Source organism: Mastigoproctus giganteus, chromosome 14 (assembly GCF_048544385.1).
Source record: "Mastigoproctus giganteus isolate SK-2022 chromosome 14, ASM4854438v1, whole genome shotgun sequence".
NCBI lineage: Eukaryota > Metazoa > Arthropoda > Arachnida > Uropygi > Thelyphonidae > Mastigoproctus > Mastigoproctus giganteus.
Window position 1 is genome coordinate 1,704,457 of NC_143588.1, and position 24,427 is coordinate 1,728,883.

The 24,427-nt window shown below is 37.8% G+C and overlaps 1 protein-coding gene across 3 annotated transcripts in view; it reads right to left on the minus strand.

Annotated features, from left to right (window-relative positions):
- GABPI (zinc finger DHHC-type palmitoyltransferase GABPI) overlaps positions 1-24,427 on the minus strand; it is a 71,781-nt gene that overhangs the window by 22,800 nt on the left and 24,554 nt on the right. For all 3 annotated transcript variants that reach the window (XM_090389232.1, XM_090389230.1, XM_090389231.1), the window contains exon 2: positions 6,172-6,767. In XM_090389232.1, the coding sequence (XP_090245358.1) occupies positions 6,172-6,758 (587 nt within the window). In that variant the 5' untranslated portion in view covers positions 6,759-6,767. The remainder of the gene's footprint in view (positions 1-6,171; positions 6,768-24,427) is intronic.

Here is a 24,427-nt window from a genome sequence, read left to right on the forward strand (position 1 = left end):
TAATGGGATCGCAGGGATTTCTTACCCTTTTTAGGAACTGACTGGATATGAGCAAATTTCCAAACAGAAGGGAAAACACCTTTGGAATAAGAAAGTTAAAAAAATGCGACATAGAACAGGAGTAAGTTCAGGAGCACAGGTTTTGAGAACAAGTGGAGAAATATCATCAGGACCTAGAGCTTTCTTAGCCTCAAGATTCTTCTGATGGAAGACCACAGGAAGCACTGAATGCAGTGTACTGGGAAATGTAGGAGGTGGTTTATCAAGATCATCAATACACAAGTTGGAAGAAAAGTAGGATGCTAGCATGTTAGCTTTATCTTTGGCTGAAGTGGCAACAGAACCACTGGTTTTTACTGAGGTGGGAATAGAGATGGGCAAAAGTTGCAGCAAATAGCTTTGGCAAGAGACCAGAATGCTCGACTACCATTTGGAAAAGAAGTAAGTTTTCTACTCTTAGCCAGTTTAAAATCGTGCTTCGATTGATTAATGACTGCTTTACAATTGTTGCAAGCTTTGGTGCAGTTAGAAAATTAACTTGGAGATTCGGATACAAGCCAATTACGATAAGCAACATTCTTATCTTGAATAGCCTTAGCACATTTATTGGAAAACCGAGGTTTAGATAAAGGACGAGATTTTAAGGTGGAGTGTGGAATAAAGGAATTCATTCCTACAAGAATAATTTCACTGTCACAATCTGACCAAAGGTTGACATCAGAAGATTTAAAACAGTAATTCGACCAATTTTGCATTCTTGTAATGCCCAACAACACAATGGTGAGAATGGCCACAAGAGAAAGGCTCCAATGGAGAAGAGATCATCACCAAGTTATGATCTGATGTGCCTAGAGGCTCACTCAATTCAGGTTGCAGAAAGGACTCATACTTTGGAGGAAAGTATAGCACTAATACTGGAACACTAATTTGATGGGAGATTTGAACCATCACAATGAGAATGAAATTAATATTTCAGCATAAAAAGATATGATGTTACTTAATGAGAACTACTCAGGCATGAGAAATGAAACCAATTTCAAACAGAGGAGTTAGAGATAACAATATTTATACAGGAATTTTTCTAGCGGGGATAGGGAGGTGATTATTCCCTTGTATAAGGCAATGGTCACACCACACCTTGAGTACTGTATACAGGTCTGGAGGCCTCATTTCAAGAAGGATGTAGAACTGCTGGAACGAGTACAGAGAAGGGCAACAAGGTTAGTGAACGGAACGAAGGGTTGCTCTTACGAAGAAAGGCTTAAAGTTTTCAAATTACAGTGTCTGGAGACTAGGCACTGGCGAGGTGATCTGATAGAGATGTACAAAGCCTTGAATGGTTTGAGCATGCGCAATGCTGATGGGATACTGCCTCTTGCTCAGAATAATCACCTGAGAGGGCATAAATTCAAATTGAGGAAAGACAGATGTAGGATAGATGTGCGGAAATTTTCCTTTAGCCAGCGGGTAGTTGGTTGGTGGAACAGACTTCCATCCCTTGTTGTGGAAGTTGATAGCCTAAATAAATTTAAGGCTCAGCTGGACAGGTATTTCGAACGAATGGAGGGGTGAAATGGAAGGTGTTTTTTTTTTTTTTTTTTTTTGCTGATGCTGCATAAGCTTGCTTTCTTGCATCATATGCCTCTACTAATGCTAATGCTAATAAATTAAAAACAACAGATGTCCCAGTATAGATCTGGTTGAGGGTGAGGTAATTAAAATAAGTACTTCTTTGTATGATGCCAGCATACCTGTTTACTATACATATATATAACGCCTGCTTGAGAGGTGGAATATTCCCAGATTCCTTAAATGCCAATCTCCATAATTTTAACTTTCCAGATATTGACTGGTGGTCGCTCACTTGCTTGCAAGACTTTTGTGAATTTATTGGATGACTGTTTTTTACAACAGGATGATAGAAGGCAACAAGAGAGAGAGCAATATGCTTGATATGGTTACCAGCAGTGATTCTTTATGCTTTAAGAATCTGCAGATAAAAGAACCAGTAGATGATAGTGATCATGTATTGATATGAGATTTACCTAAAGATGTAACTACCATTAAGGCTAAAGGGTAAACGCTCTGAGACTACAGTGGTCTGAGACAGTTTTGAAATTTTATTCAATTGGATCAGCTTATGATGTTACCAACAACAAATTATAAATGGGAAATGTTCAGGGAAATAATTAAAAAAGCTACTAAGCGTTTCATACCAACTAAGAAATACTGTTCAAGGATTAGACCTAAATGGATTTCAGATTAACAATATGAGACACATGGCAGAGAAAAAAAAAAATGCATGGAATGAATATAAATTATCAAGTGCAAACAGAGCCTATGGTAGATATAAACTAATCTGCAATCAAATCACAAAGGAAGTTAGGCAAGCTAAGGCAGATTATGAGAGAGTTAATTAAATTCTAACAAGAATCTAAATGATTTTGTAATAAGGAGAGGAATATAGAAGAGAAAATTTGTTGAAGTTAAACATAAAAAGGCGGGGTGAATGGGATCCATACAATTAGATGAAATTTCATGGGCTAATTCTGGCTACTGAAGTGGGCCATAAATGGCCGCTACAGCCAAGTAGTCAGGCACATGGGTGCATAAGTACATGTGCCTTGAGTGACCGAGGTTCAAGCCTGTGACTGCTAAATACGGCGCTGTTTCTTGTATTCTGTCTATCTTGTGAACTTCTCTGACCGTTTGGTCGTACCCAAGTATAAACAGAAAATTTATTTATTTATATGGAAATTTCGGCTTCCCCCTGCACCAAGCACCACCCAGGTTGTGGCAGCCCTTAATATCAGACCTCTTCCTGCTATCATTCAGACTCATCTTTACATTATCTTTTAGAATAATGTAATTTCTTTACCTTTAGAATAATGCCAACAAAAATGACAGTTAGCATTATTTCCAAACCAGACTTCTGGGCTAACTGCAGATGGAGGATCCTAATTCCAAGCCTTAGGGCCAATCCAGTCCTTCAGACCACCCCAAACTGGTTTAAGTTATAAGATCAGTTCCTACCCATGAAAATGCTGCAGTAGATATACTCCTTGGAGGGTGACCTCTACAAGTTCACAGTCAATAAAAATTATAGGCAGAACTTACTCCATGGACTTCCTTCTCCGATCCACATCACAGGGTGTTAGAACCTGCTCCCAAGGACCTCTCCCTCACTGCCATGGATCCATTACTCCAGTGTTCCAACCTTTCTGTACCTGCTCAATGGACTTCTCCCTAGAAAGTAATTTTACTTCCCAACAAGCTGTTGTATATATTTTCATACGTAAATCTATCAATTTTTGTGCTTCAATCTTTAATCATATGGTTGTATAGTTAGTGATAATACTGTTTTTTTCTCATCCTTGTTTATTATGTTGTGTTATCCTTTCATGGAAACACCTGGCTTGTACCTTTAAATATGTTTTTTTTTTTTTTTCCAGCAGAATTAAAAATTTCTGCATATTTCTGCTTATATATGTAATATAAGCAGAAATATATGCACATATGCAATTTTTTAATTTCATATGTTTAAACGATTTTTATGAACTAGAAAATTGAAGGGTGTAATACATTTTATGTTTATATTGTTTATAATGTTTTTTTCATTTGAGCAAGATAATAAAAGTTGTGTTTCACTGAAAATTACAAAAAAAAAAAAAAATATATATATATATATATATATTTAATTTTAAAATTTTCCATCAAAAAATTAAAGCAGTTGCATATTATAATATTAAATGCAATCCACTGAAAAAAGGTTACGCATTGATATACTGCAAGAAGAATTAAAAAATAAAAAATAATAAAAAAACTTTTTCCAAAAATGAAATTGACATTTGGGCATTTGTCAAGCACCACGCAACTGTGTTATGATTCAGGACATTAATGCTGCTGGGTTAAGAATTTCTGTAGTCTCTGATAAGATCTGAGCTCGCACCACTCTGATTGGAAAAAAACCAGTCTATTGTTATGGATAACTTACCATGGCAGTTAACATGTGATGCCAATGATAGGTTGTTCCAGGAGTTACAAGTTATGTTAAAGTGTGAGTCTTACTTTAACAGATTCTAAAATAACAACAAGAGAGAGAAAACAGCCCCTCACTATAGGTCTGTCACTTCTGAGCCACTAACTGAAAAGTGGTCCAGTGTGCTAGAGCTCCAGCAATTCTACCATCCTACGTTGGCTATTGAAGAGATATGCTTTCCTGTCACTGTAGTAAAAACATCTGCAATGAGTACAGAAATTAGGCATCAATAAAGCAAGTACTGATATAATGGGTTTATAACAAGGTAATTTATCCATATTTGTCCTGGCCGAATCTCATTTTATCCTCTTGTATCCAACAAATCTTTATTACTGCTCAGTAATGCTGACAATGTCACCACAGTTTTGTGAGTTTGCAGGACCTTGACAACAAATTGCATATACTCATGTTAATCCTGCAAGGGAAAGACGAATGGCTTTCCCTAGCATGGAAAATACAGCTAGGCAGGATCCTGGACACTTATGTGTACCTCATACTATATAAAAGTTTTCAAGATCTCACACAATTAGAGTTCACTGATTATCTCTCTCAATATCTGTCTGTACTCTTCACTATACAGATACACGCAAGTTCTATCTGTTTTACTTATCCATGCCACTTTTTAAAAGATTAGGTTAGGTTACCATGCATCTGCACTTTCCTGGACACAATGAAGCTTTTTGCTTATCAGGTGACATCCAACCAGGATTTTAAATAGTGTCCAATGTTTTAATTCTTAAAGTTGAATGCAGTTCTGATCCAGTTTTTTTTTTTTTTTTGTGATCTTTTGTGATTATGGAGCAAAATGAAAGTTGTAATCATGAGAGTTAAACTGCCCACTCTGTATCAGCTATGACCAAACAAAAGTGTTATAATCCTATCTTCATATTGGTATGGAGTTTAGTTTCTGTAACACACACACACACACACACACACACACACACACACACACACACACACACACACACACACACACACCTTTTTATTAGCAACACCTCCATGTATAGGAATGGATTGGCCTGTGACGTAGGAGAAGGCTCAAAGTCGAGGAACAACTGATATAAAATTATTGTGGGGGCAAGATGTGCAGGTGCCTGTATCTTAACAACAGCCAACACAGTCAAGTGCTCCCATTCTGTGGTGTCATGAATCTACTGTGATTAGCTCAACAGTAATAAAACCATCAGCCAAAGGTCACACGTGGGACAGCCATGTGTAGTCAGCATCACATCTCGTCTTGTAACACAGTGGTCCAGCTAACCACCCAGTACAACGTAGGAATAGCAAGACCAATACCCACATGGACTGTGGCAGACAGGTCATGTAGATCATGACAGTTGATGGCTGTCACTGGTATTCGTGCTCAATGCGAGACACAAGAAAGTGCACACATCAGTACCAATACTGGACCATGGATATGCTGAAATCTGTTGCCTGTTTCCGACTCTATCATGCTGATGTAATCACATTTGGAGAAAGCAACACAAGGCCACGGCACCTAGATGCACTGTTGATGTCCAGTAGGCTGGTGGTATGGTTTGGGGACTGTTTTCATGGCATGCCACAGGTCCTCTGATCACTATTAATCAATGGGTTGATGGGAACAACCACCTTTCTATCATCAACCAAGTACACCCTTCACGATTACAGTGCATCCAACTTCACTGTTTATCGACGAGATAACGTGCTATACCACATGACCTGGCAGGTTGCAAAACTGCTTTAGGAACATGACAATGAACTCGCCATCCTCCCATGGCTGTCCAACTCACCTGATCATCTCGACTGAACATGTTTGGTACCTACAGGAAAAGGACATTTGATTCGAGGACATTCACCTGATAACATGCAAGCATTACTGGACACACTGTACAATGCATGGCTAGCACTATCACAGGCCACCCTGCAACAATTTGTGGAGTCTGTGCCAAGTTGTGCACAGGCAATATCATAAGCAGAAGATGGTCCCATGAGGTACTGGGTAGGTGTTGTTAATGCAAAGCAAACTCTGTGTATATATGCATGTTTACACTGAACAGCCCCTGCTACTGAATAAATATCAAATAAAGGTTACTGCCTCTGAATATACATATTATTAAACTAATTAGTGAATATATAATAGCACAGCTTACCAAACACAGTGGTGATCCCTTCTAAGAATACACTGTCCACATATTTTACAATGGCTACATCTAGGTGGCTGTATTATGTTACAGATCTGACAATGAGGCTGGTGATGGTCATCTGTGATCAAAAGAGACACAGTGTCACTCTGTCCCACTTTTTCTTCACTTTGAGTTGGAACACCTGGATTAATTCGTGTCAAAACAGCACATATGCACGTCACTGTTACAAAACACATTAAAATTAAATTCTCATAAAACAAAATTTCCAAGTATGGCACTACTTCCAACTGAAACACACCAAGCAGAAAAACCAACGAAGTCACAGTCCAGGATAAAAAAAATTGTGTGTTGGGATGGGCCTTCAAGAACCTGAAGTAAAATATCACAAAGAAGATAGGTAGGCTTCCAAATATAACTATGGTCCATGTAAATCCTTGAGCTGCTAATAAAAGAAATGTGGGCACTAGAAATACTGCCAAGAGAACTTCCAGGTCAACACGATGTGCACCATTTCCATCACATCGTGGTATCCAAAGTTGATCAAATGCAATATAAACCATCTTGGAACAAGTGACAGGAGAAAGGGCATACATCTAACTACCCTGTAAAATATATATTACAATATAAATACAATTAGATAGTATGAATCAGAGCTGTAATACTCAATATGTTCTACGTTGATAATAATATTAGTAAATTAATAAGAGGAGTATACCTCAATATAGTACGTGGAACACTTCCGTATGATACCCTCCAGAAATTAAAACGGAAAAAACGAAAAAATCGACAACTTACCGGTACATTAAAGTAAAATATAAATAATTAAATAATCAATTTAACACAATTCAAAATCAATTCAAAACAATTAAAATTCAAATTAACGCAATTAAAAGAATCTAACGAAAATATTCAAAACGATTTTCCTTCCTCCCTCTAAGTGTATTCTTAGAGGGAGGAAGGAAAATCGTTTTGAATATTTTCGTTAGATTCTTTTAATTGCGTTAATTTGAATTTTAATTGTTTTGAATTGATTTTGAATTGTGTTAAATTGATTATTTAATTATTTATATTTTACTTTAATTATTTAATTATTTATATTTTACTTTAATGTACCGGTAAGTTGTCGATTTTTTCGTTTTTTCCGTTTTAATTTCTGGAGGGTATCATACAGAAGTGTTCCACGTACTATATTGAGGTATACTCCTCTTATTAATTTACTAATATAAATACAATATAAAAACAATCACACAAAATTAATTAAGATGATTTGAAAATTATAATTTAAACAAATCTAAAGCAATCGATTCTATATAAGATATTAAACCACTCAAAAAATTTTTTTGGTACATTCTTAACAATGTGTAAATTTTTAGATTATAATCATTCAGTAACTCGATTATGCAGATAAACACAAGTCAACATATATATTTTTTTAATCCTGATTTTAGCCTTGAAATTAATGTTCACTTGACAACACACACACCTTTTATATAAAAGTATAGCCGAATTGTATGCCAATAATGTATGCTTTCAAACATTAGTTCACTCATAATTTTTCTGTTTATGCATTTCTGTCTTGGATTGTCTATTAAACACCACCAATTGGTTATCACTGCTTGAAGTAAGATACTCTTAGTGCATTCAGAATTTTTCTGTTTATGCATTTCTGTCTTGGATTGTCTATTAAACACCACCAATTGGTTAACACTGCTTGAAGTAAGATACTGATGCAGCCTTTGTACTCTTCAGAAATTTTGAGTCAAAGTTTTATTTACATGCTTACAAGTTAGTGCAAATACATCAGATCTGCTCACAGCTAACTACTAAATAGTTATAAGATTGGCATCATTATATATATCTCATACAACCAGTTGCCATGATATTGCACTACCTCGAATAAGTAACTCTTTGCCATAGGAGAAGACTATTGTTACTTATTATCAGCAGATGCCACCACCCAAAGGCAGCGTTTTGGAGCTGACTGGCTCCTCTTCAGTGGGTGGGCAGGCACCCTGGTGTTGCAAAGATGGCAAGGCAGTTGCGAAGTATAACTGCACAATATGAGAGATGCCTGATGGTGTGTAGTAATTTGAATTATGTCACATTTTAGGGCAAAGGCCTCAAGTTGCATACAGAGTTAACATGCTTACAAGTTAGTGTAAATGCAACAGATCTGCTCGCAGCTAACTACTAAATAGTTATAAGATTAGCATCATTATGCAGGTCTAGTCTACAAATGCTGGGACTTGCAGAACTGAAGCCTCTCTTGCTTAGAGAACCCCTTTGTTCCTCTCAGCAACAAAGTTGCTGAGAGGAACAAAGGTACTCGTTCTAGCAACTCTACATCCTTCCTAAAATGAGGCCTCCAAACCCATATGCAGTACTCAAGGTGTGGCCTGATTATTGCATTATATAGAGGGATAATCACCTCCTAGTCTCTGCTGGCAAATTCCTATATCTCATTGACAAAACTCCATGACCTGCTCTGGCTGACCGTCTGCACTGCTCAGAGAACTTCATACTACACAATTACCCCAGGTCTTTTTCGTTCTCCACCCCCCTGAGTGTCGTACCACTCAGTTGGTATGTTCCCCTTCGGTTACTGCTACCCATATGCAGTACTTTGCATTTGTCAATGTTAAACTTCAGTTGCCATTTCTCAGCCCATCTACCTAACTTTTCTAAATCCTGTTGCAGTAGCATACTGTCTTTACTGTCATTAACAACCCTGCCAACCCTTGTATCATCTGCAAACTTGGACATTAAGCCTGATATACCTTCATCGATATCACTGATAAATATACAAAACACCAATGGACCTAGCACCAAATCCCGAGGGACTCCACTAATAACACTGGTTCAAGCCCATGCCCACCAAATACGGAGGATGCAGAAAGTTCAGGGAATGTCCACCGCATATCCCCTGAGCAATATGGCCTTAGTTGCTAATGCTCCTAAAAACCAAAAAAAAACAACTAATAACATTAGTCCACATAGAGGGCGCCTCCGTAGCCAGGAGCAGCAGTGCGTAGCACACACTTCTTGATTAGACCGGGGTTCGAGCCCGTGACCACCAAATATGGATGCGGAAAGGTCAGGGAATGACCACCGCATATCCCCGGATCAATATGGCCTCAGTTGCTAATGCTCCTAAAAAAAAAAAAAAAAAAACAAACAAACAGTCCACATAGAGCAGTGTCCATTTATTACTATCCTCTGCCATCAACCATCCCTTTATCCATTGCAGCAATTTGCCTTTAATGCCATACCACTCCAATTTGTACAGTAGTCTTCCATGTTCAACAGTATCAAAAGCTTTCCTGAAATCCAAGTATATGACATCAAAATTATTTTTTACATCCAGTTCCTTTGTTACCGCATCGTAGTATCCAATCAAATTGGTCAGACAAGACTTCCCCTTAACAAACCCATGCTGTGTCTGAACTTTTTTTTTTTTTTTTTTTTTGGTAGTTGTTGGCGCATCGGCTTCTGTGGCCATAATGCACCTCCCAAGGTTTTTGCAGTACTTTGATTCAAGCCCGAGGCAGGATTCGAACCTGCAACCTTTGGGTTGCCAGGCAGGCACTTTACCCACCCAGCTAGCCTGGTCGGCTGTGTCTGAACTATTACTGCAGTCTTGTCTAGGTGATCCTGCATCACTTCTTTAACCAGTGACTCCATTATTTTCTCTGGAAGAGAAGTTAAGCTCACAGGTCTATAATTATTTGCGTCATCGTTTGAATTCCCTTTGTGAATTGAGGATATATTTGCACATCTCCAGTCCATGGGGACCTCCCCCAAATCTAAGGATGCTCTCATAATTATGGGTAAGGGTTTGCTTACTTTCCTCACTGCCTCCTTCAATATAGCTGGATAGATTCCATCCACTCCAGGTGCCTTTTTTTATGTTTAACTTCAACAATTTCTCCTCCACTTTACTCTCCGTTATTTCAAAATCATTTAGCTCCCTGTTAGAGTTTAGTCAACTTGTGTTTATTAAACTCTTAAAGTTTAGTAAACCTCCAATTCCTTAAAGAATTCCTCATGTGTGAATGTAGATGCAAAATATTCATTCAGTTTGTCAGCTATATGAGCAGGATAATCAATAGTCGAATCACCAACATCAAGTGGACAAATCCGATTCTCGGTGGATACCACCACCCAGACGGCTGCATTTCAAAGTTATTGGCTTCTCATCGGTCGGTGGGCAAATACTCTGTTGTGATAGTGACAACCCAGTTATGAACACCAGGGTACCTGCCCGCCCAACTACTGATGAAAAGCCAATAAGCTTTGAAATGGTGCCATCTGGATGGTGGTATCCCCTGAGAATAAGTAACATTAGTCTTCTCGATATGTGAAGCATTACTTATTCGAGGTAGTGCAATACCATGGAAACTCGTTGTAAAGGTACTCACAATATGAGATATAATTAAAATTACGTTGATAGTAGAAATGATGTGTGTGCATTACCCACTAGCGTAGCTATCCTTTTTCGGGCCCAGAGGCAAAGAACATGTTTGGGCCCCTACTTAATTAATGAAAATTGCAAAAACAGGAGACAGCCAAAGACGCTGGGCTCCTAAAGGGCCCGGGCCCGAAGGCAATTGCTACCATGTAGGCAGGCAGTTGCCTGCCTACATGGTAGTTACGCCACTGGCATTACCCATGCATAAGTAAACCCCTTTATACTCTTAGGCATTTAGCCAAGAAATATCTTTTAGAGTTGGAAAGAATACTACACATTGAAACAGGAAAAGAAAATATTAAAGATATTTAACATTTTCAATATGTATGACCCAGAGGAGCGAAAATCTAACTAAAATAAATAAATTTCTATAATCAAGCAGAAGAATTAACTAATAGGATACATAACAGGAACAAATTAGTAATAAGAGCAAAAGACTAAAATGCCTGAATAGGAAAAAAATAATACTAGGAATTTGTTAACAGTTTAGTGAACAACAACAGTGACCCAAAGTAGAAATAAATTATTGCAATTTTGTACATATTGTGAATACAGAATTAAAACTACTTTTTTTTTGGACATAAAGAACGACAAAAAAAAAAAAAAAAAAAACATGGACAAATAATAGGGGCAGTAAATTAGTAATCAATTATACAGGGTGTTTCAAAAATAATGGTCAATAATTTAAAGGTGAAAAGTACAAACTAAAATAAGCAAAAAAGTCCCAGTGATGGGCTGCAAATGAACCATTTTAAAGATACTGCACATTTTCATTTAAGATCCGCCACTGACTATGGGAGCACTAGTTTATCAAAAAGCTGTGAATCCTTTGCTAAGGGTGGTTTTATTAAACATAAGACAATACATTTTTAATTTTTACAGGTGTTACATGATGTTACAAAATGTTACAAAAGGTGCTCAAAATGCTGTCCTTGCATCCATACACAGCTTTGTAGTCTTCTCTGCATTGAGTTGCGCATCCTCTCAGGCATTCCTGGGTCGTTTCTGATTTGCTGAAAGGCTCCTTCAACCCAATGCTGCAATTCCTCAACTGTGTTAATGTCAGAAGTGTACACCAAGCTTTTTACATGACCCCAGATACAAAAATCCATAGGATTTAAGTCTGGTGATCTGGGAGGCCACATTACAGGACCACCTCTACCTATCCACCAGTGACCGTACCTTCTAGTTAGATACCGAGTCACAACTCGAGCAAAATATGCCAGTGCACCATCATGCATATAAACCACATGTTCTGGCATGGCTGAAGTGGAACATTATCATTATCAAAGGAGGTCTGGAAGAACATTCTGCAGGAAGTGAAGATACAGCTCTCCTGTTAGCCTGTTTGGCAGAAAGTGTGGTCCAATTAGACGGTCTCCTAGTAGTCCTGGCCACACATTCAACGAGAAACGTTGCTGATGTGTGGCCAGGACGTTTGTACCAAGAAGCATTTCCCCGCTGAAGGCAGCCCAAATGTGACAGTTATGAAAATTAAAAATACCATCACGAGTAATCCCAGCTTGGTCTGCGAACAAAATGTTTAAAAATTGGGGATTCAGGACACACAGTTGTTGCATCCACTGGCAGAAGTTCACTCTGGGAGGGTAGTCTGTATTGCTAAGACCTTGTACATGCTGAATATGGTAGGGGTATAGTAATTGGCGATGTAAAATTCGCCACACACTGCTATGGCTCAGTACATGCTCTTGCAGAGCAACCCTCCTTGTTGAAATTCCTAGATTTTGTTCTATTCTTTCTAACACCCTTTCTTCAACATCAGGTGTTATGCTTCTGGGCCTACCTGCTCGTACTCCATGTGCGAAGCGCCCATTCTCTAAGGCGTTGATGTACCCTGATGAATGTGCACCTGTTGGGCTGCCTTCAACGGGGAAATGCTTCTTGGTACAAACGTGCAGCTTCGAGTGCACTGCCACTGGCTTTACCATATATGAAGTTCATGTCTGCATGCTCTTTGCTGCTGTAACCTCTTTGCATGTTGACTATCCTTTGACAAGTACTAGTATGCCTGCTACGTCTTAGAGCACTGAGAGAAGGAAAAGGGAGAGAATGAGCATAACCTAACCTAAGCAAACAAGTTAGCAGTGGATCCCAACTAGAAATGTGCAATATCTCGAAAACGATTCACTCAAGGACCCATGTTTACTAGGCTTTTTTTGCATATTGTAGTCTGTACAGTTCACCTTTAAATTATTGACCATCACTTTTGAAACACCCTGTATAAGCACTAATAGAAATAGTAAAATTGGTAAAGTGTTAAAAGCAATACCATCAGTAAGTATAGGAAGAAATCATAAATTAGTGGTCGAACATACAGATTAAAAGAATTCTTAAAGAATGAACAAAAATGAGAAAAGATACAGAAATAAACTAAGTGAATAAACTACACAGAAATAAACTAAGAGAATATTTAGAATTAATTGAAATGGAATATGAAAATCAGTCAATAGAATAAAAATGGAAAAGGATTAAAATTTAGCATTAGTAGAGGCATTGTTTGTTTGTTTCATCTGTTCAGTTGCAGCCGACTATTGGAGACTTTATGGGTGAGCTGCATCCATGCTGTCCAGTCTTCAACAGTTTCTTTCAAGTCATTCATGCTCATTCCAGTGTCACTCTTGATGGTGTCAAGCCAACGTGTTCTTTGCCAGCCTCTTCTCCTTGTTCCACTGACCTCTCCTAGCATTATCGATTTTTCCAATGAATTGGATCGCATTACGTGACGGAAATATGTAAATCGTAGCTGGGTGAGTTTGGCTTCCAGTGATGTTTCTGGCTTGATGCAATCCAAAACCTCTCTGTTCATAACTTTCGCTGCCTGTGGTATGTGAAGCAGCTTTCTCCAGCGCCAGAGTTCAAAAATGTCAATTTTTTTTTCTGTTGGTCTTTTTCATTGTCCAGCTTTCACACCTGTAAGTTATTAAGGGAAACCCTATAGCATTAACCAGTCTGATCTTTGTTGTAATGCTGGCATCTTTGTCTTTCCAGATCTTTTCCATGCTCATCATTGTGCTACATCCAAGTGAAATTCTTCTTTTAATTTCATGGCCAGTTTCTCCACTCTGATCAATCGTAGATCCAAGAAAGATAAAATCCCAGACAGATTCGACCTCTTCATTGCTAATTTTAACTTCTCCTGTCACAGCTGTTGTCATAATTTTTGTTTTCTTGATGTTAAGCTGTAGTCCCACTTTTTTGCTCTCATCTTTAACCATTTAAGATCAACTGTATTAGGTCTTCCTGATTTTCTAAAAGAAGAGTTGTATCACTGCATATCTCAAATTATTGATGTTTCTTATTTCTTATGCTTCTACTATTCAAATTATTGAATAGTAGAAGCATACGGTGCAAGAAAGCAAGCTTATATAGCATCAGCCAAAAAAAAAAAAAAACCCTCCCCATTTCACCCATCCATTCACTCCAAATGTTTGTCTTGTTCTGCCTTGAACTTATTTAAGTTGCTAACCTTCACTATAACACATGAAAGTTTGTTACAACTGTCAACCACCCGTTGGCTAAAGGCAAATTTCCACACATCTATTCTACAATTGTCTTCCTTGAATTTGAATTTATATCCCCTCAGATGAGTAATCTGAGCAAGAGGAAGAATCCCATCAGCATTGAGCTTGCTTGCTCAAACCATTCAAGGCCTTAAACACCTCAATTAGATCATCTCGCAGGAGCTTAGTATCCAGACGCTGCAATTTGCAGAACTTAAGCCTTTCTTGGTAACAGCAACCCTTTATTCCACTCGCCAATCTCACTGCCCTTCTCTGTACTAGCAGCTCTACACCCTTCCTAAAATGAGGCCCCCAGACCAATATGCAGTACTCAAGGTGTGGCCCACCCAGGGCTGGATTAAGGATGAAATAGGCCCTTAGCCATATTTAAATTTGACGTTCCTTCCCATGCCATATTTAAATATGAGGCCCATTTAAAAAAATATATATATATCCCCTGGCATTGCTGCTGCGAAGGGTAGATTGTATATATCCTTTTATGCAACATGCAATAAAGATTACATATATTGCACATACATATAAATACAAATACTACATGGATTTTTATATTTATATTGTGGGTAATTTCTTGATAAAAATGTAAGATAAGAGGTCAAAAATGTTTTATGTTTTTTGACTTGAAAAATAAAGTAATAACGAAAACAATTTTAATTTAATTTAATTTTTTTTTGTAGTTGTTGGCGCATCGGCTTCTGTGGCCATAATGCACCTCCCAAGGTTTTTTTGCAGTACTTTGATCCAAGCCCAAGGCGGGATTCAAACCCACAACCTTTGGGTTGCCAGGCAGGCACTTTACCCACCCGGCTAGCCCGGTCGGCTCTCACCCCATCTGCTCAACTTTTTTAGATCCTGTTGCAGCAGTGCACCATTATTAGTGTTATTAACAACCCTGCCATCCTTTGTATCATCTGCAAACTTACACATTAGCCCAGATATACCTTCATCAATATCACTGATAAATGGAGAAAATAACAATGGGCCCAACACTGGACCCTGGGGGACTCCATTAATAACATTAGCCCACGAAGAGCAATGTCCACTGATTACCACTCTGTCTTCTCCCACTCAACCATCCCTTTATCCATAGCAACAATTTGCCCTTGATGCCATACTGCTCTAATTTTTACAACAGTCTTCCATGTGCAATAGTATCAAAAGCTTTCCTGAAATCCAAATATATCAAAATTACTTTTTGCAGTTCCTTTGTGACCACATCATAGTATCCAATGAAATTTTATGGCTAGGGGTTAGCTTGTGTCCTTTGCTGCTTTCTTTAATATAATTGGATAGATCCCATCCACCCCAGGTGCTTTTCTTGTGTTCAGTTTCAACAATTTCTCCTCCACATTGCTCTCAGTTATTAAAAAATCATTTAGCTCCCTGCCAGCGGTTAATAAATTCTGGCCACCACTTCTCTACAGACTTCCTCATGTGTGAATGTCGATGCAAAATATTCATTCAGTGTTTCAGCTATCTCAGCAGGTTCATCAACAACTGAACCATCAACATGAAGCAGACTAATCTCTTCCTTCTAGAGTTTACATAAGTAAAGAAGTCTTTACTGTCTTTCTTTGCATCCTTTGCCCAAGATTTCTCGTAACCTGGCTTTGCTTACCTAACATCCTTTGTCTAAATAAAGCATCATACAAAAATATTAGGAAAACAGAATATAAAAAAAAAAATGGCATACGGAATAAAAAGACTTGGCTAAGATCAAAGCAAAGCATTTCAGAATCCTTATTAAAATAAAGAGATGCACAGATAAACCAAGAATAAAAGGGGATTCAGAAAAAGATTCAATAAGGAAATAAAACAAATACTGGAACAGATTTTTAAAATAATAAACATGAATTCAGTGATATGGGTAAATTATTTAATGAAGAAGACAGAATTAAATGCAGAAATTAAAGAAATAATAGAAAAACTAAAAAATACAAAAAAATGCAGGTATACAAAAGTAAATAATAAGTTACAATTAGCATTGACATTTATGATACAAAAAAGCAAGATTATACAGCATCATCCAAAAAAAAAAAAAAAAAAAACATCCAATTTCACATATCTATTTCCTGCAATAGTTTGTCTAGTTCTTCCTTGAATTTTATTTAAGCTATTAAATTCCACAACAACAGATGGAAATTTTTCCAGCAAGAAACCACCCGCTGGCTAAAGGCAAACTTCCACACATCCATTCTACAACCTTTCCTTCCTCGATTAGAATTTATGCCCCTCATGTGTGATCTGAGCAAGAGGAGCATTGAGCTTGCTCAATCCATTTAAAGCCTCAAACACCTCAATCAGATAACCTTTCAGGTGCCTAGTCTCCAGATGCTGTCATTTGCCGAACTAAAGCATTTCTTGTTAAGAGCATCTTTTGGTGCTGCTCACCAATCTCACTGCCCTTCTCTGTACTCATTCCATCTGCTCTACATTCTTCCTAAAATGATTGTTTTTTTGTTTGTTGTTTGGTTTTTAGGAGCATTAGCAACTAAGGCCATATTGCTCCGGGATATGCGGTGGTGGTCATTCCCTGACCTTTCCGCATCCTCCGTATTTGGTGGTCACGGTCTCGAACCCCGGTCTAATCAAGAAGCCTGTGCTACGCACTGCTGCTCCTGCCTGTACGCAGTACTTGAGAAGTGGCCTGACCATTGGCCTTATACAAAGGAATAATCACCTTATTCCTGCTAGCAAAATTCATGTACATCATTGACAAAATGCCATGAGCTGTCCTGGCAGGCTGTTTGCATTGCACAGAAAACTTCATATTTGAATGCACAATTACCCCCAGGTCTTTTTCATTTTCCACAACCCTAAGTTTAGTACCACACACTTGGTACATTACTCTAGGAATACTGCTACCCATATACAGCACTTTGCATTTGTCAATATTAAACTCCAATCATCATTTCTCAGCCCATCTGCCTAACGTTTCTAAATCCTGTTGCAGTAACATGCAGCAGCATCATTCCCATAATTAACCACCCTGAAACGTTTGTATCATTTGCAAAGTTCAACGTTAAGCCTGTTATACATTCATCAATATCATTGATAAACATAGAAAACAACAATGGACCCAACACCAAACCCTGGGGGATTCCGCTAATTAATATTAGTCCACAAAGAGCAGTGTCCATCAATTACCACTCTGTCTTCTCCGACTCAACCATCCCTTTATTCAGAGCAGTAAATAGCCCTTAATGCCATACTGTTCCAATTTGTATGGTATTTTTTAATATGTAACAGTCTCTAAAGTAAGCTTTCCTGAAATCCAAGTATATCAAAATTATTTTTTGCATCTGGTTCTTTTGTGACCACACAGTATTCAATCAAATTGGTTAGACAAGATTTTCCCCTTAACAAACCCAAGCTGTGTCTGAAGTATAATTGCAGCCATATCTAGATGATCCAGCATTACTTCTTTTACCAGTGATTCCAGTATCTTCCCTGGAATAGACGTTAAACTAACAGGTCTGTAATTGTCATCCTTTGATCCCAGTTTGTGAATTGGGTATATATTCACACATCACAGTGGAGACTTCTCATGAATCCATGGATGCTCTCAATTATGGCTAAGGGTTTGCTTACTTCCTTTGCTGTCTCCCTTAATATAATTGAATTGATTCGATCCACCCCAGGTGCCTTTCTTTTGTTTAACTACAACAATTTCCCTTCCATTTTCTTCTCAGTATTACGAAATCATTTAGCTCCCTGTTAGATTTGATATACTTCCGGCATCCACCCACCTAAAGAATTCCTAATATGCGAATGGAGATGCAAAATACTCATTCAGTTTGTCAGCATCTGATGAGAATCATCAACAATCGAACCATTGATATCAAGAGGACCAATTTGATTCATTCCTTTCCTTCTAGTATTTACATAAGTAAAGAAGTCTCTGCTGTTTTTCTTTGCATCATTTGCCAAAGATTTCTCATAATCTGACTTCACCTGCCTAACCTATTTTGTGACTTGATTACAGACCAGTTTATTCTACCATAGGCTTCTGTGTCACCAGACAATTTATATGCATCCCATGCATTTTTCTTCTTTGCCACAAGTCTCATTAGTTCATCTGACATCCATTTAAGCCTAAATCTTGAACAGAACAGTACATTTTAGTTGGTATGAAAAACCATAGTAGCTTCCAAGATTACTTCCTTGAATGCTCCTCATTTAGAATTTGCTGTTGGTAACATCATCGGTTGGTCCTGCCATATACAATTTAAAAACTGTGTGAGATCACTGTAGTCACCTTTACGAAAGCAAAAACCCTTTCCTTTAACCCTGATGGTAGTTACATCTGTAAATCCCACATCAGTACACTGTGATCACTGCTAAGTAGTGGTTCCTTTATCTGCAGATACTTAATGCATGAATAATCACTGCTGATAATCAGATCAAGAGTATTACTCCCTTTGGTTGTCTCTCGCACATACTGCTGTAGAAAACAATCATCCAGTAAATCCACAACAGTTGTGCAAGTGACCAATCCACAAGTTATCGTCAATATCTGACGAGATATTGACAATAAGACATTCTGATTTACATGCCCACTATTTCTCTGTACAGTTGTTCATTGTAGGCATTAGAGTCATTAGGCCTATAACACATTCCTACTCTTTTTTTTAATTTTCCCAGTGCTTATGTAAACACCAAACTGACTCAACATTGCACTGGCCACCCATGTCAACCAGATGCACTGAATTCGATTTTACGTGCTTCTTAACTAAGAGCATAATCTCTTTCCCCTCCTATTTTGTTTGTCCTTTCTGTATACATTGTACACTCCATATTCAAATTCTACATCCCTTATATCTGAATGACACCACTTCTCTGATATCACAACAATGTCTGCATTTGATGTTTTGACCAGATATTCAAATTCATCATATTTATTTAATATGTTCCTAACACTGTTGTACATGCAAGTATATATACACCTATTCTTTCCTTTGGATATCCTAACACAGCCCACTTATTTACTTGTTACCTGATGACTCTCATCAGTCCTTGAGATCCCCAGCACCTTGCTTTCAAGGCTGCTGCTCATTCCAATAGAAGTAGTGTAAGAATTACTGGCTAAGGTAAAGAAAGCCTCCACGAGAACGACGAGAAATGTCGGATAACTTACGCGGAAAATTAGTTTCCCGACACCGGACTCCAGCGCTGCTCGCTCGGTAAACAGACGGTAGGTGTTATCGGTCTGGAGGAGAAATTGAGAAGGATTTATTGATTGACGGGTAGGCGTGGCAAACAATGAAATGATTGGTGGTGGGTGCGACAGATGACAAGCTACTGTGTAGTCATTGGTTGGAATATGTGTATTTACCAGTAAAGAACGGTGCATAATAGTTTTGTAATGAACAGTGAACAGGTAATAGTAGCGATGAATCTTTTAAAGATGGAAGAAATTTGTAAAGGAAAATAAAACATTGCTTGATTTTTTGATGAAAACTAAATTGATAAGACCGAAATTGTACTGTTTTAAGTGCAATGATTATTTTCAACTAATTGAATCACGAACAGAGTCATGTGGAAAGTTGTAGCGTTGTAAAAAATGTTCTTCGCGAGTTTCTTTATTGAAACATAGTTTTATGGAAAATACAAAACTTTCATTGAAAAAGATAACGTACATTATATACTTTTGGCCAACGTGCACGCTAGTAACTACGACAGCATTCCATCTGGAGATTTTTAAGTTTTATAAAAAACGAAGAGATATTTGCGAATTGCAGTTGATAAAAAAACCCATTAAGTTGGATGAATTGGGGAAAATTGTAGAAACAGACGAAACTGTATTGGTAAAACCAAAACATTACAGAGGATGAAATTTAACTGCTAAGAAGAAATGGGTGTTTGGTGTGTTCGAAAGAGAATCTAAATTCCTCTTCATGAAATTGATAAAAAATCGGAAAGCAAAAATTCTTTTGCGCATTATTAGAAATAGTGAAAAAAAATACTACCATCATAACAGACGAATGGCTTGCATATAGCCGTATTATGGCCTTAGAAAAAAAGAATTAGAAACATTTAATGGTGAAACACAAGGAACATTTTGTAGATCCACATACAGGAGCATATACGAATAATATCGAAGCCCAGTGGAAGAAACTAAAAAGTGTAACTAAAAGAGTAAATGGCAGCTGTAAACATATGTTGATGGGTCACATCAATGAATATATGTGGCATCAAATTTATGGGAAAAATCATGAAGATATTTTTTCACAATATTGTTGCTCAAATTGCAAATAGCTATTCAGGTTCAACTGTATGATTTGTACTCATGAATTTTTTTTCTGAGAAACTTTTGTTCCGTTCATTTTTATGTTCTTCATTGTGTTTTTTTTTTCTCATTATTAAAAGCAGATTTTTGGAGTTGATGAGTGTTTTTACTGTATTATAGATTTAGGTTTGGTTACAAAAAAAGGAAAAGGTTTCTTTGTTTTTCGTTGTATTTCATAACCTGAGCTTAAATGCTAGGTTAGGAAATAAAAGAAAAGGTTTCCTTGTATTTCGCGACCTAAATTGAAACGTTTGGTTGGGAAATAATAGAAAAAGAAAGAAAGGGTCTTTATATATATATAATGAATAGTTATTAAGGTGCTGATTGACATTATGATACGTGTGTATCCGCACGAGTGTCTTTAAAAATAAAAGTACAGTAATAAAAAATTAATATTTTGTTAATAAACAATTTATGTGCTAGTCCACCCATGATTCTAAAGAAAAAAGGTTGTTACCCCATCCATTTCAGGTGGGGTTCAAGCTCCCATGGGATTCAAGTGGAGGTAACCTGACCTTTTTTCACCATTAGGGCATATTATTGAACAAGAAAATAAAAATACAGTCATAAAAAATTTATTTTTTTATGAATGTATTTCTAAATATGACTGATTCTAAAGAAAAAAGGTTAGGTTACCCCCTCCACTTTGAGAGGGGTTCAAGCTCCCATGGGATTCAAGTCGAGGTAACATGACCTTTTTTCACCATTACAGTATTTGGTAATGGTGAAAAAAGGTTAGGGCATGTGCGATTAGGACAAATTACCATTAGTGCTGCTAAAGTGATACTAAACTGATGTTATCGTGTGTTGTGTCCACGCACCAATCAGCACATCATTTGCCACGCCTACCTGTCAATCAATATATCGTTCTCAACTTTGCTGCAGACCGATAACACCTATCGTCTGTTTACCGAGTGAGCAGCGCTAGAGTGCTTTGGGAAACTAATTTTCCACGTAAGTTATCCAACGTTTCTTGTCGTTCTCATGCAGGCTTTCTTTACCTTTGCCGAATTACTTTCACTTCTGCCTACAGTTCTGGTTACTCTATTAGTCTGTGTACCCTCCCCCCCAAACCAGCAGTTTTCCAACACACGTAATACTGCCTTCATAGCATTAGGAAATATTCCTACACCCTTTCTATTTAATTGTACCACATCCTGTAGAAGCAGTCTCTCCTGTTAACAAGCATAGACTGCACCTTGAAAAATTCTACCCCACGAGCCTTGCACAATCTCTCCATGGCCAAATTAATCGACAAAGCTCTCATACATTCCCTTCTATCATGTCTGGGAAGAACTGCAGACACTCAAATTTGACCCTAACTCGCAACTTGTTTCCAATACTGCCCTGTATTTGATTGAGCAAGTCTACAGATCTCCTACCCTTAATGTCACTAGTGCCAACAATATCAATGATATTATACAGTGACTTCTTAATTTATGTGAGGGTTACGTTCCAGAATATCTCACACAATTTAAATTCATGCACAACGTAAACAAACAGGGAGAGTAACTGTCCTAGGCCTGAGAGTAACTCTCGGATCCAGCTAAGTTACCCTTTATGGTACATACCACTTGTTTTCTCTGGTTGGAAGACTGGGCACTCTAAAGAAAATGATGAGCAACCAAAGAGATTCATTCATCTTTATTGAGTTACTTATTTTTATTTATTTATTTTTTTTGTACAGTAAGAAAAAGTATGTTGACTATAACCATCATATACAGTACACAACAAACAACAATTGAGAGAGACTGGGGTGGAGGGTGGACTTGATGAGATTGATGAGAGGGATCGTCATGGTCATTTTACATTCCCTCTGATTCGGACCATATAGGTGGAAATGTTACACTAACCCGGGAGGTGGAGGGTTCGCTTGACTGCTCCCTTGAGCGCTTGAAAAAGAAATCCAGAGTTGTTGCTTTGTACATTGCCTTTTCTCTCGCAACAACTCATAGTAGCAACTAAATTCTAGCATAACTTTACGTTGCACTTTAGAGCTTCATTCAAGATTAGGGTCTTCATCAGCTAACAGATTTAGGCCTTCATCTATAAGATTTAATGCTTTTGATATTCCTTTCACTATCAGGCTCCATTCTTCTTTAACCTCTGGGCATTCGCTCACTGCTGCTTCATCCTCTTGAATGCGATGCTGCTGCTGCTGCAGTGCAAAGAGATCTTCATTTGACAATTCTTGATGATGCAAATAAATTAAATCATCAATGTCAGTTGCCTCCACTTCGGTAAACCCTATCATTTTATTGAGCTTCACACATTTGTCTTTAGTTTGTGCATAATCTTCATCAATATCAGAACCTTTGAAGAAGTTGCTAAGACATAACTTATGCAACGAACTTTGAATACAGTTATGTGGAATTTTATGGCATGCAGCATAAATGAATTTTAAAGCATATTTTATATTGAAGGCTCGCCAATATTGCTGAACACTCATCTGTTCATGGTCGGTCTTGTCAATTAGGTCAGCCAGAATGCATTTTAAATACTGAGCCTTAAAAGATTTAATCAGACGTTGGTTCATAGGCTGGAGTATTGAGGTTGAATATGCTGGGAAAAACAATCTTGATATTGGAACAGACATTAGCATTAGTAAAGGCACATGATGCAAGAAAGCAAGTTTATATAGCATCAGCCAAAAAAATCTAATTTCATCCATTCACTTTCTCCAAATGTTTGTCTAGTTCTGATCTGAATCTATTTAAGCTATCAAATTCTACAACGACAGATGGAAGTTTGTTCCAGCAATCAACCACATGCTGGCTAAAGGCAAACTTCCGCACATCTATCCTACAACTGTCTTTCCTCAATTTGAATTTATGCCTTCTCAGGCAATTATTCTGAGCAAGAGGAAGAATCCCATCAGCATTGAACATGCTCAAACCATTCAAGGCTTTATACACCTCAATCAGATCACCTCACAGGTGCCTAGTCTCCAGACACTAATTTGCAAAACTTAAGCCTTTCTTCATAAGAGCAACCCTTTGTTCCATTCACTAATCTTGTTGCCCATCTCTGCACTTGCTCGAGCAGCATCCTTCATAAAATGAGGCCTCCAGATCTGTATACAGTACTCAAGGTGTGGCCTGACCATAGCCTTATACAAGGGGATAATCACTTCCTTATCTCTGCTAGAAAAATTCCTGTATTTCATTGACAAGACACCATGAGTTACTCTTGCAGACCGTCTGCACTGCTCAGAAAACTTCATATCTGACTGCACAATTACCACCAGGTCCTTTTCATTCTCTACCACTATATTACTCTGGGATTACTGCTTCCCATATGCATCAATTTTAAACTTCGGTTGCCTCTCAGCCCATCTGTTCAACTTTTCTAGATCCTGTTGCAGAAGTGTACTGTCATTAGTGTCATTAATAACCCTGCCAACTTTCGTATCGTCTGCAAACTTGAACATTAAGCCTGATATATCATCTCAATATCATTAATAAATACAGAAAACAACAATGGACCCAACACTGAACCCCGAGGGACTCCACTAGTAACATTAGTCCACACAGAACAGTGTCCATTGATTACCATTCTCTGTCTTCTCCCACTCAACCATCTCTTTATCCATAGCAGCAATTTGCCTCCAATGCCGGACTGCTCCAATTTGTGCAGCAGTCCTCCATGTGCAACAGTATCAAAAGCCTTTCTAAGATCCAGATATATGATATCACCCCAGCGGCTCACATCTGGTGAGTATGGGCTTGGCACAACCAGGGTCCTGAGCTGGATATCATCATTCTTCTCTTTCTTGGTGATTCTATTCTACTTCGCTCTATCTCTCAGGGTAACTCGGAAAATTTTTTTGGCTGGTGCAGCATAAGCCTCTGACTTCCTTGAACCACATGGCTAATAATAATAATAAATATCAAAGTTATTCCCTGCATTCAGTTCCTTTGTGACCACATCACAGTATCCAATCAAATTGGTCAAATAAGACTTCCC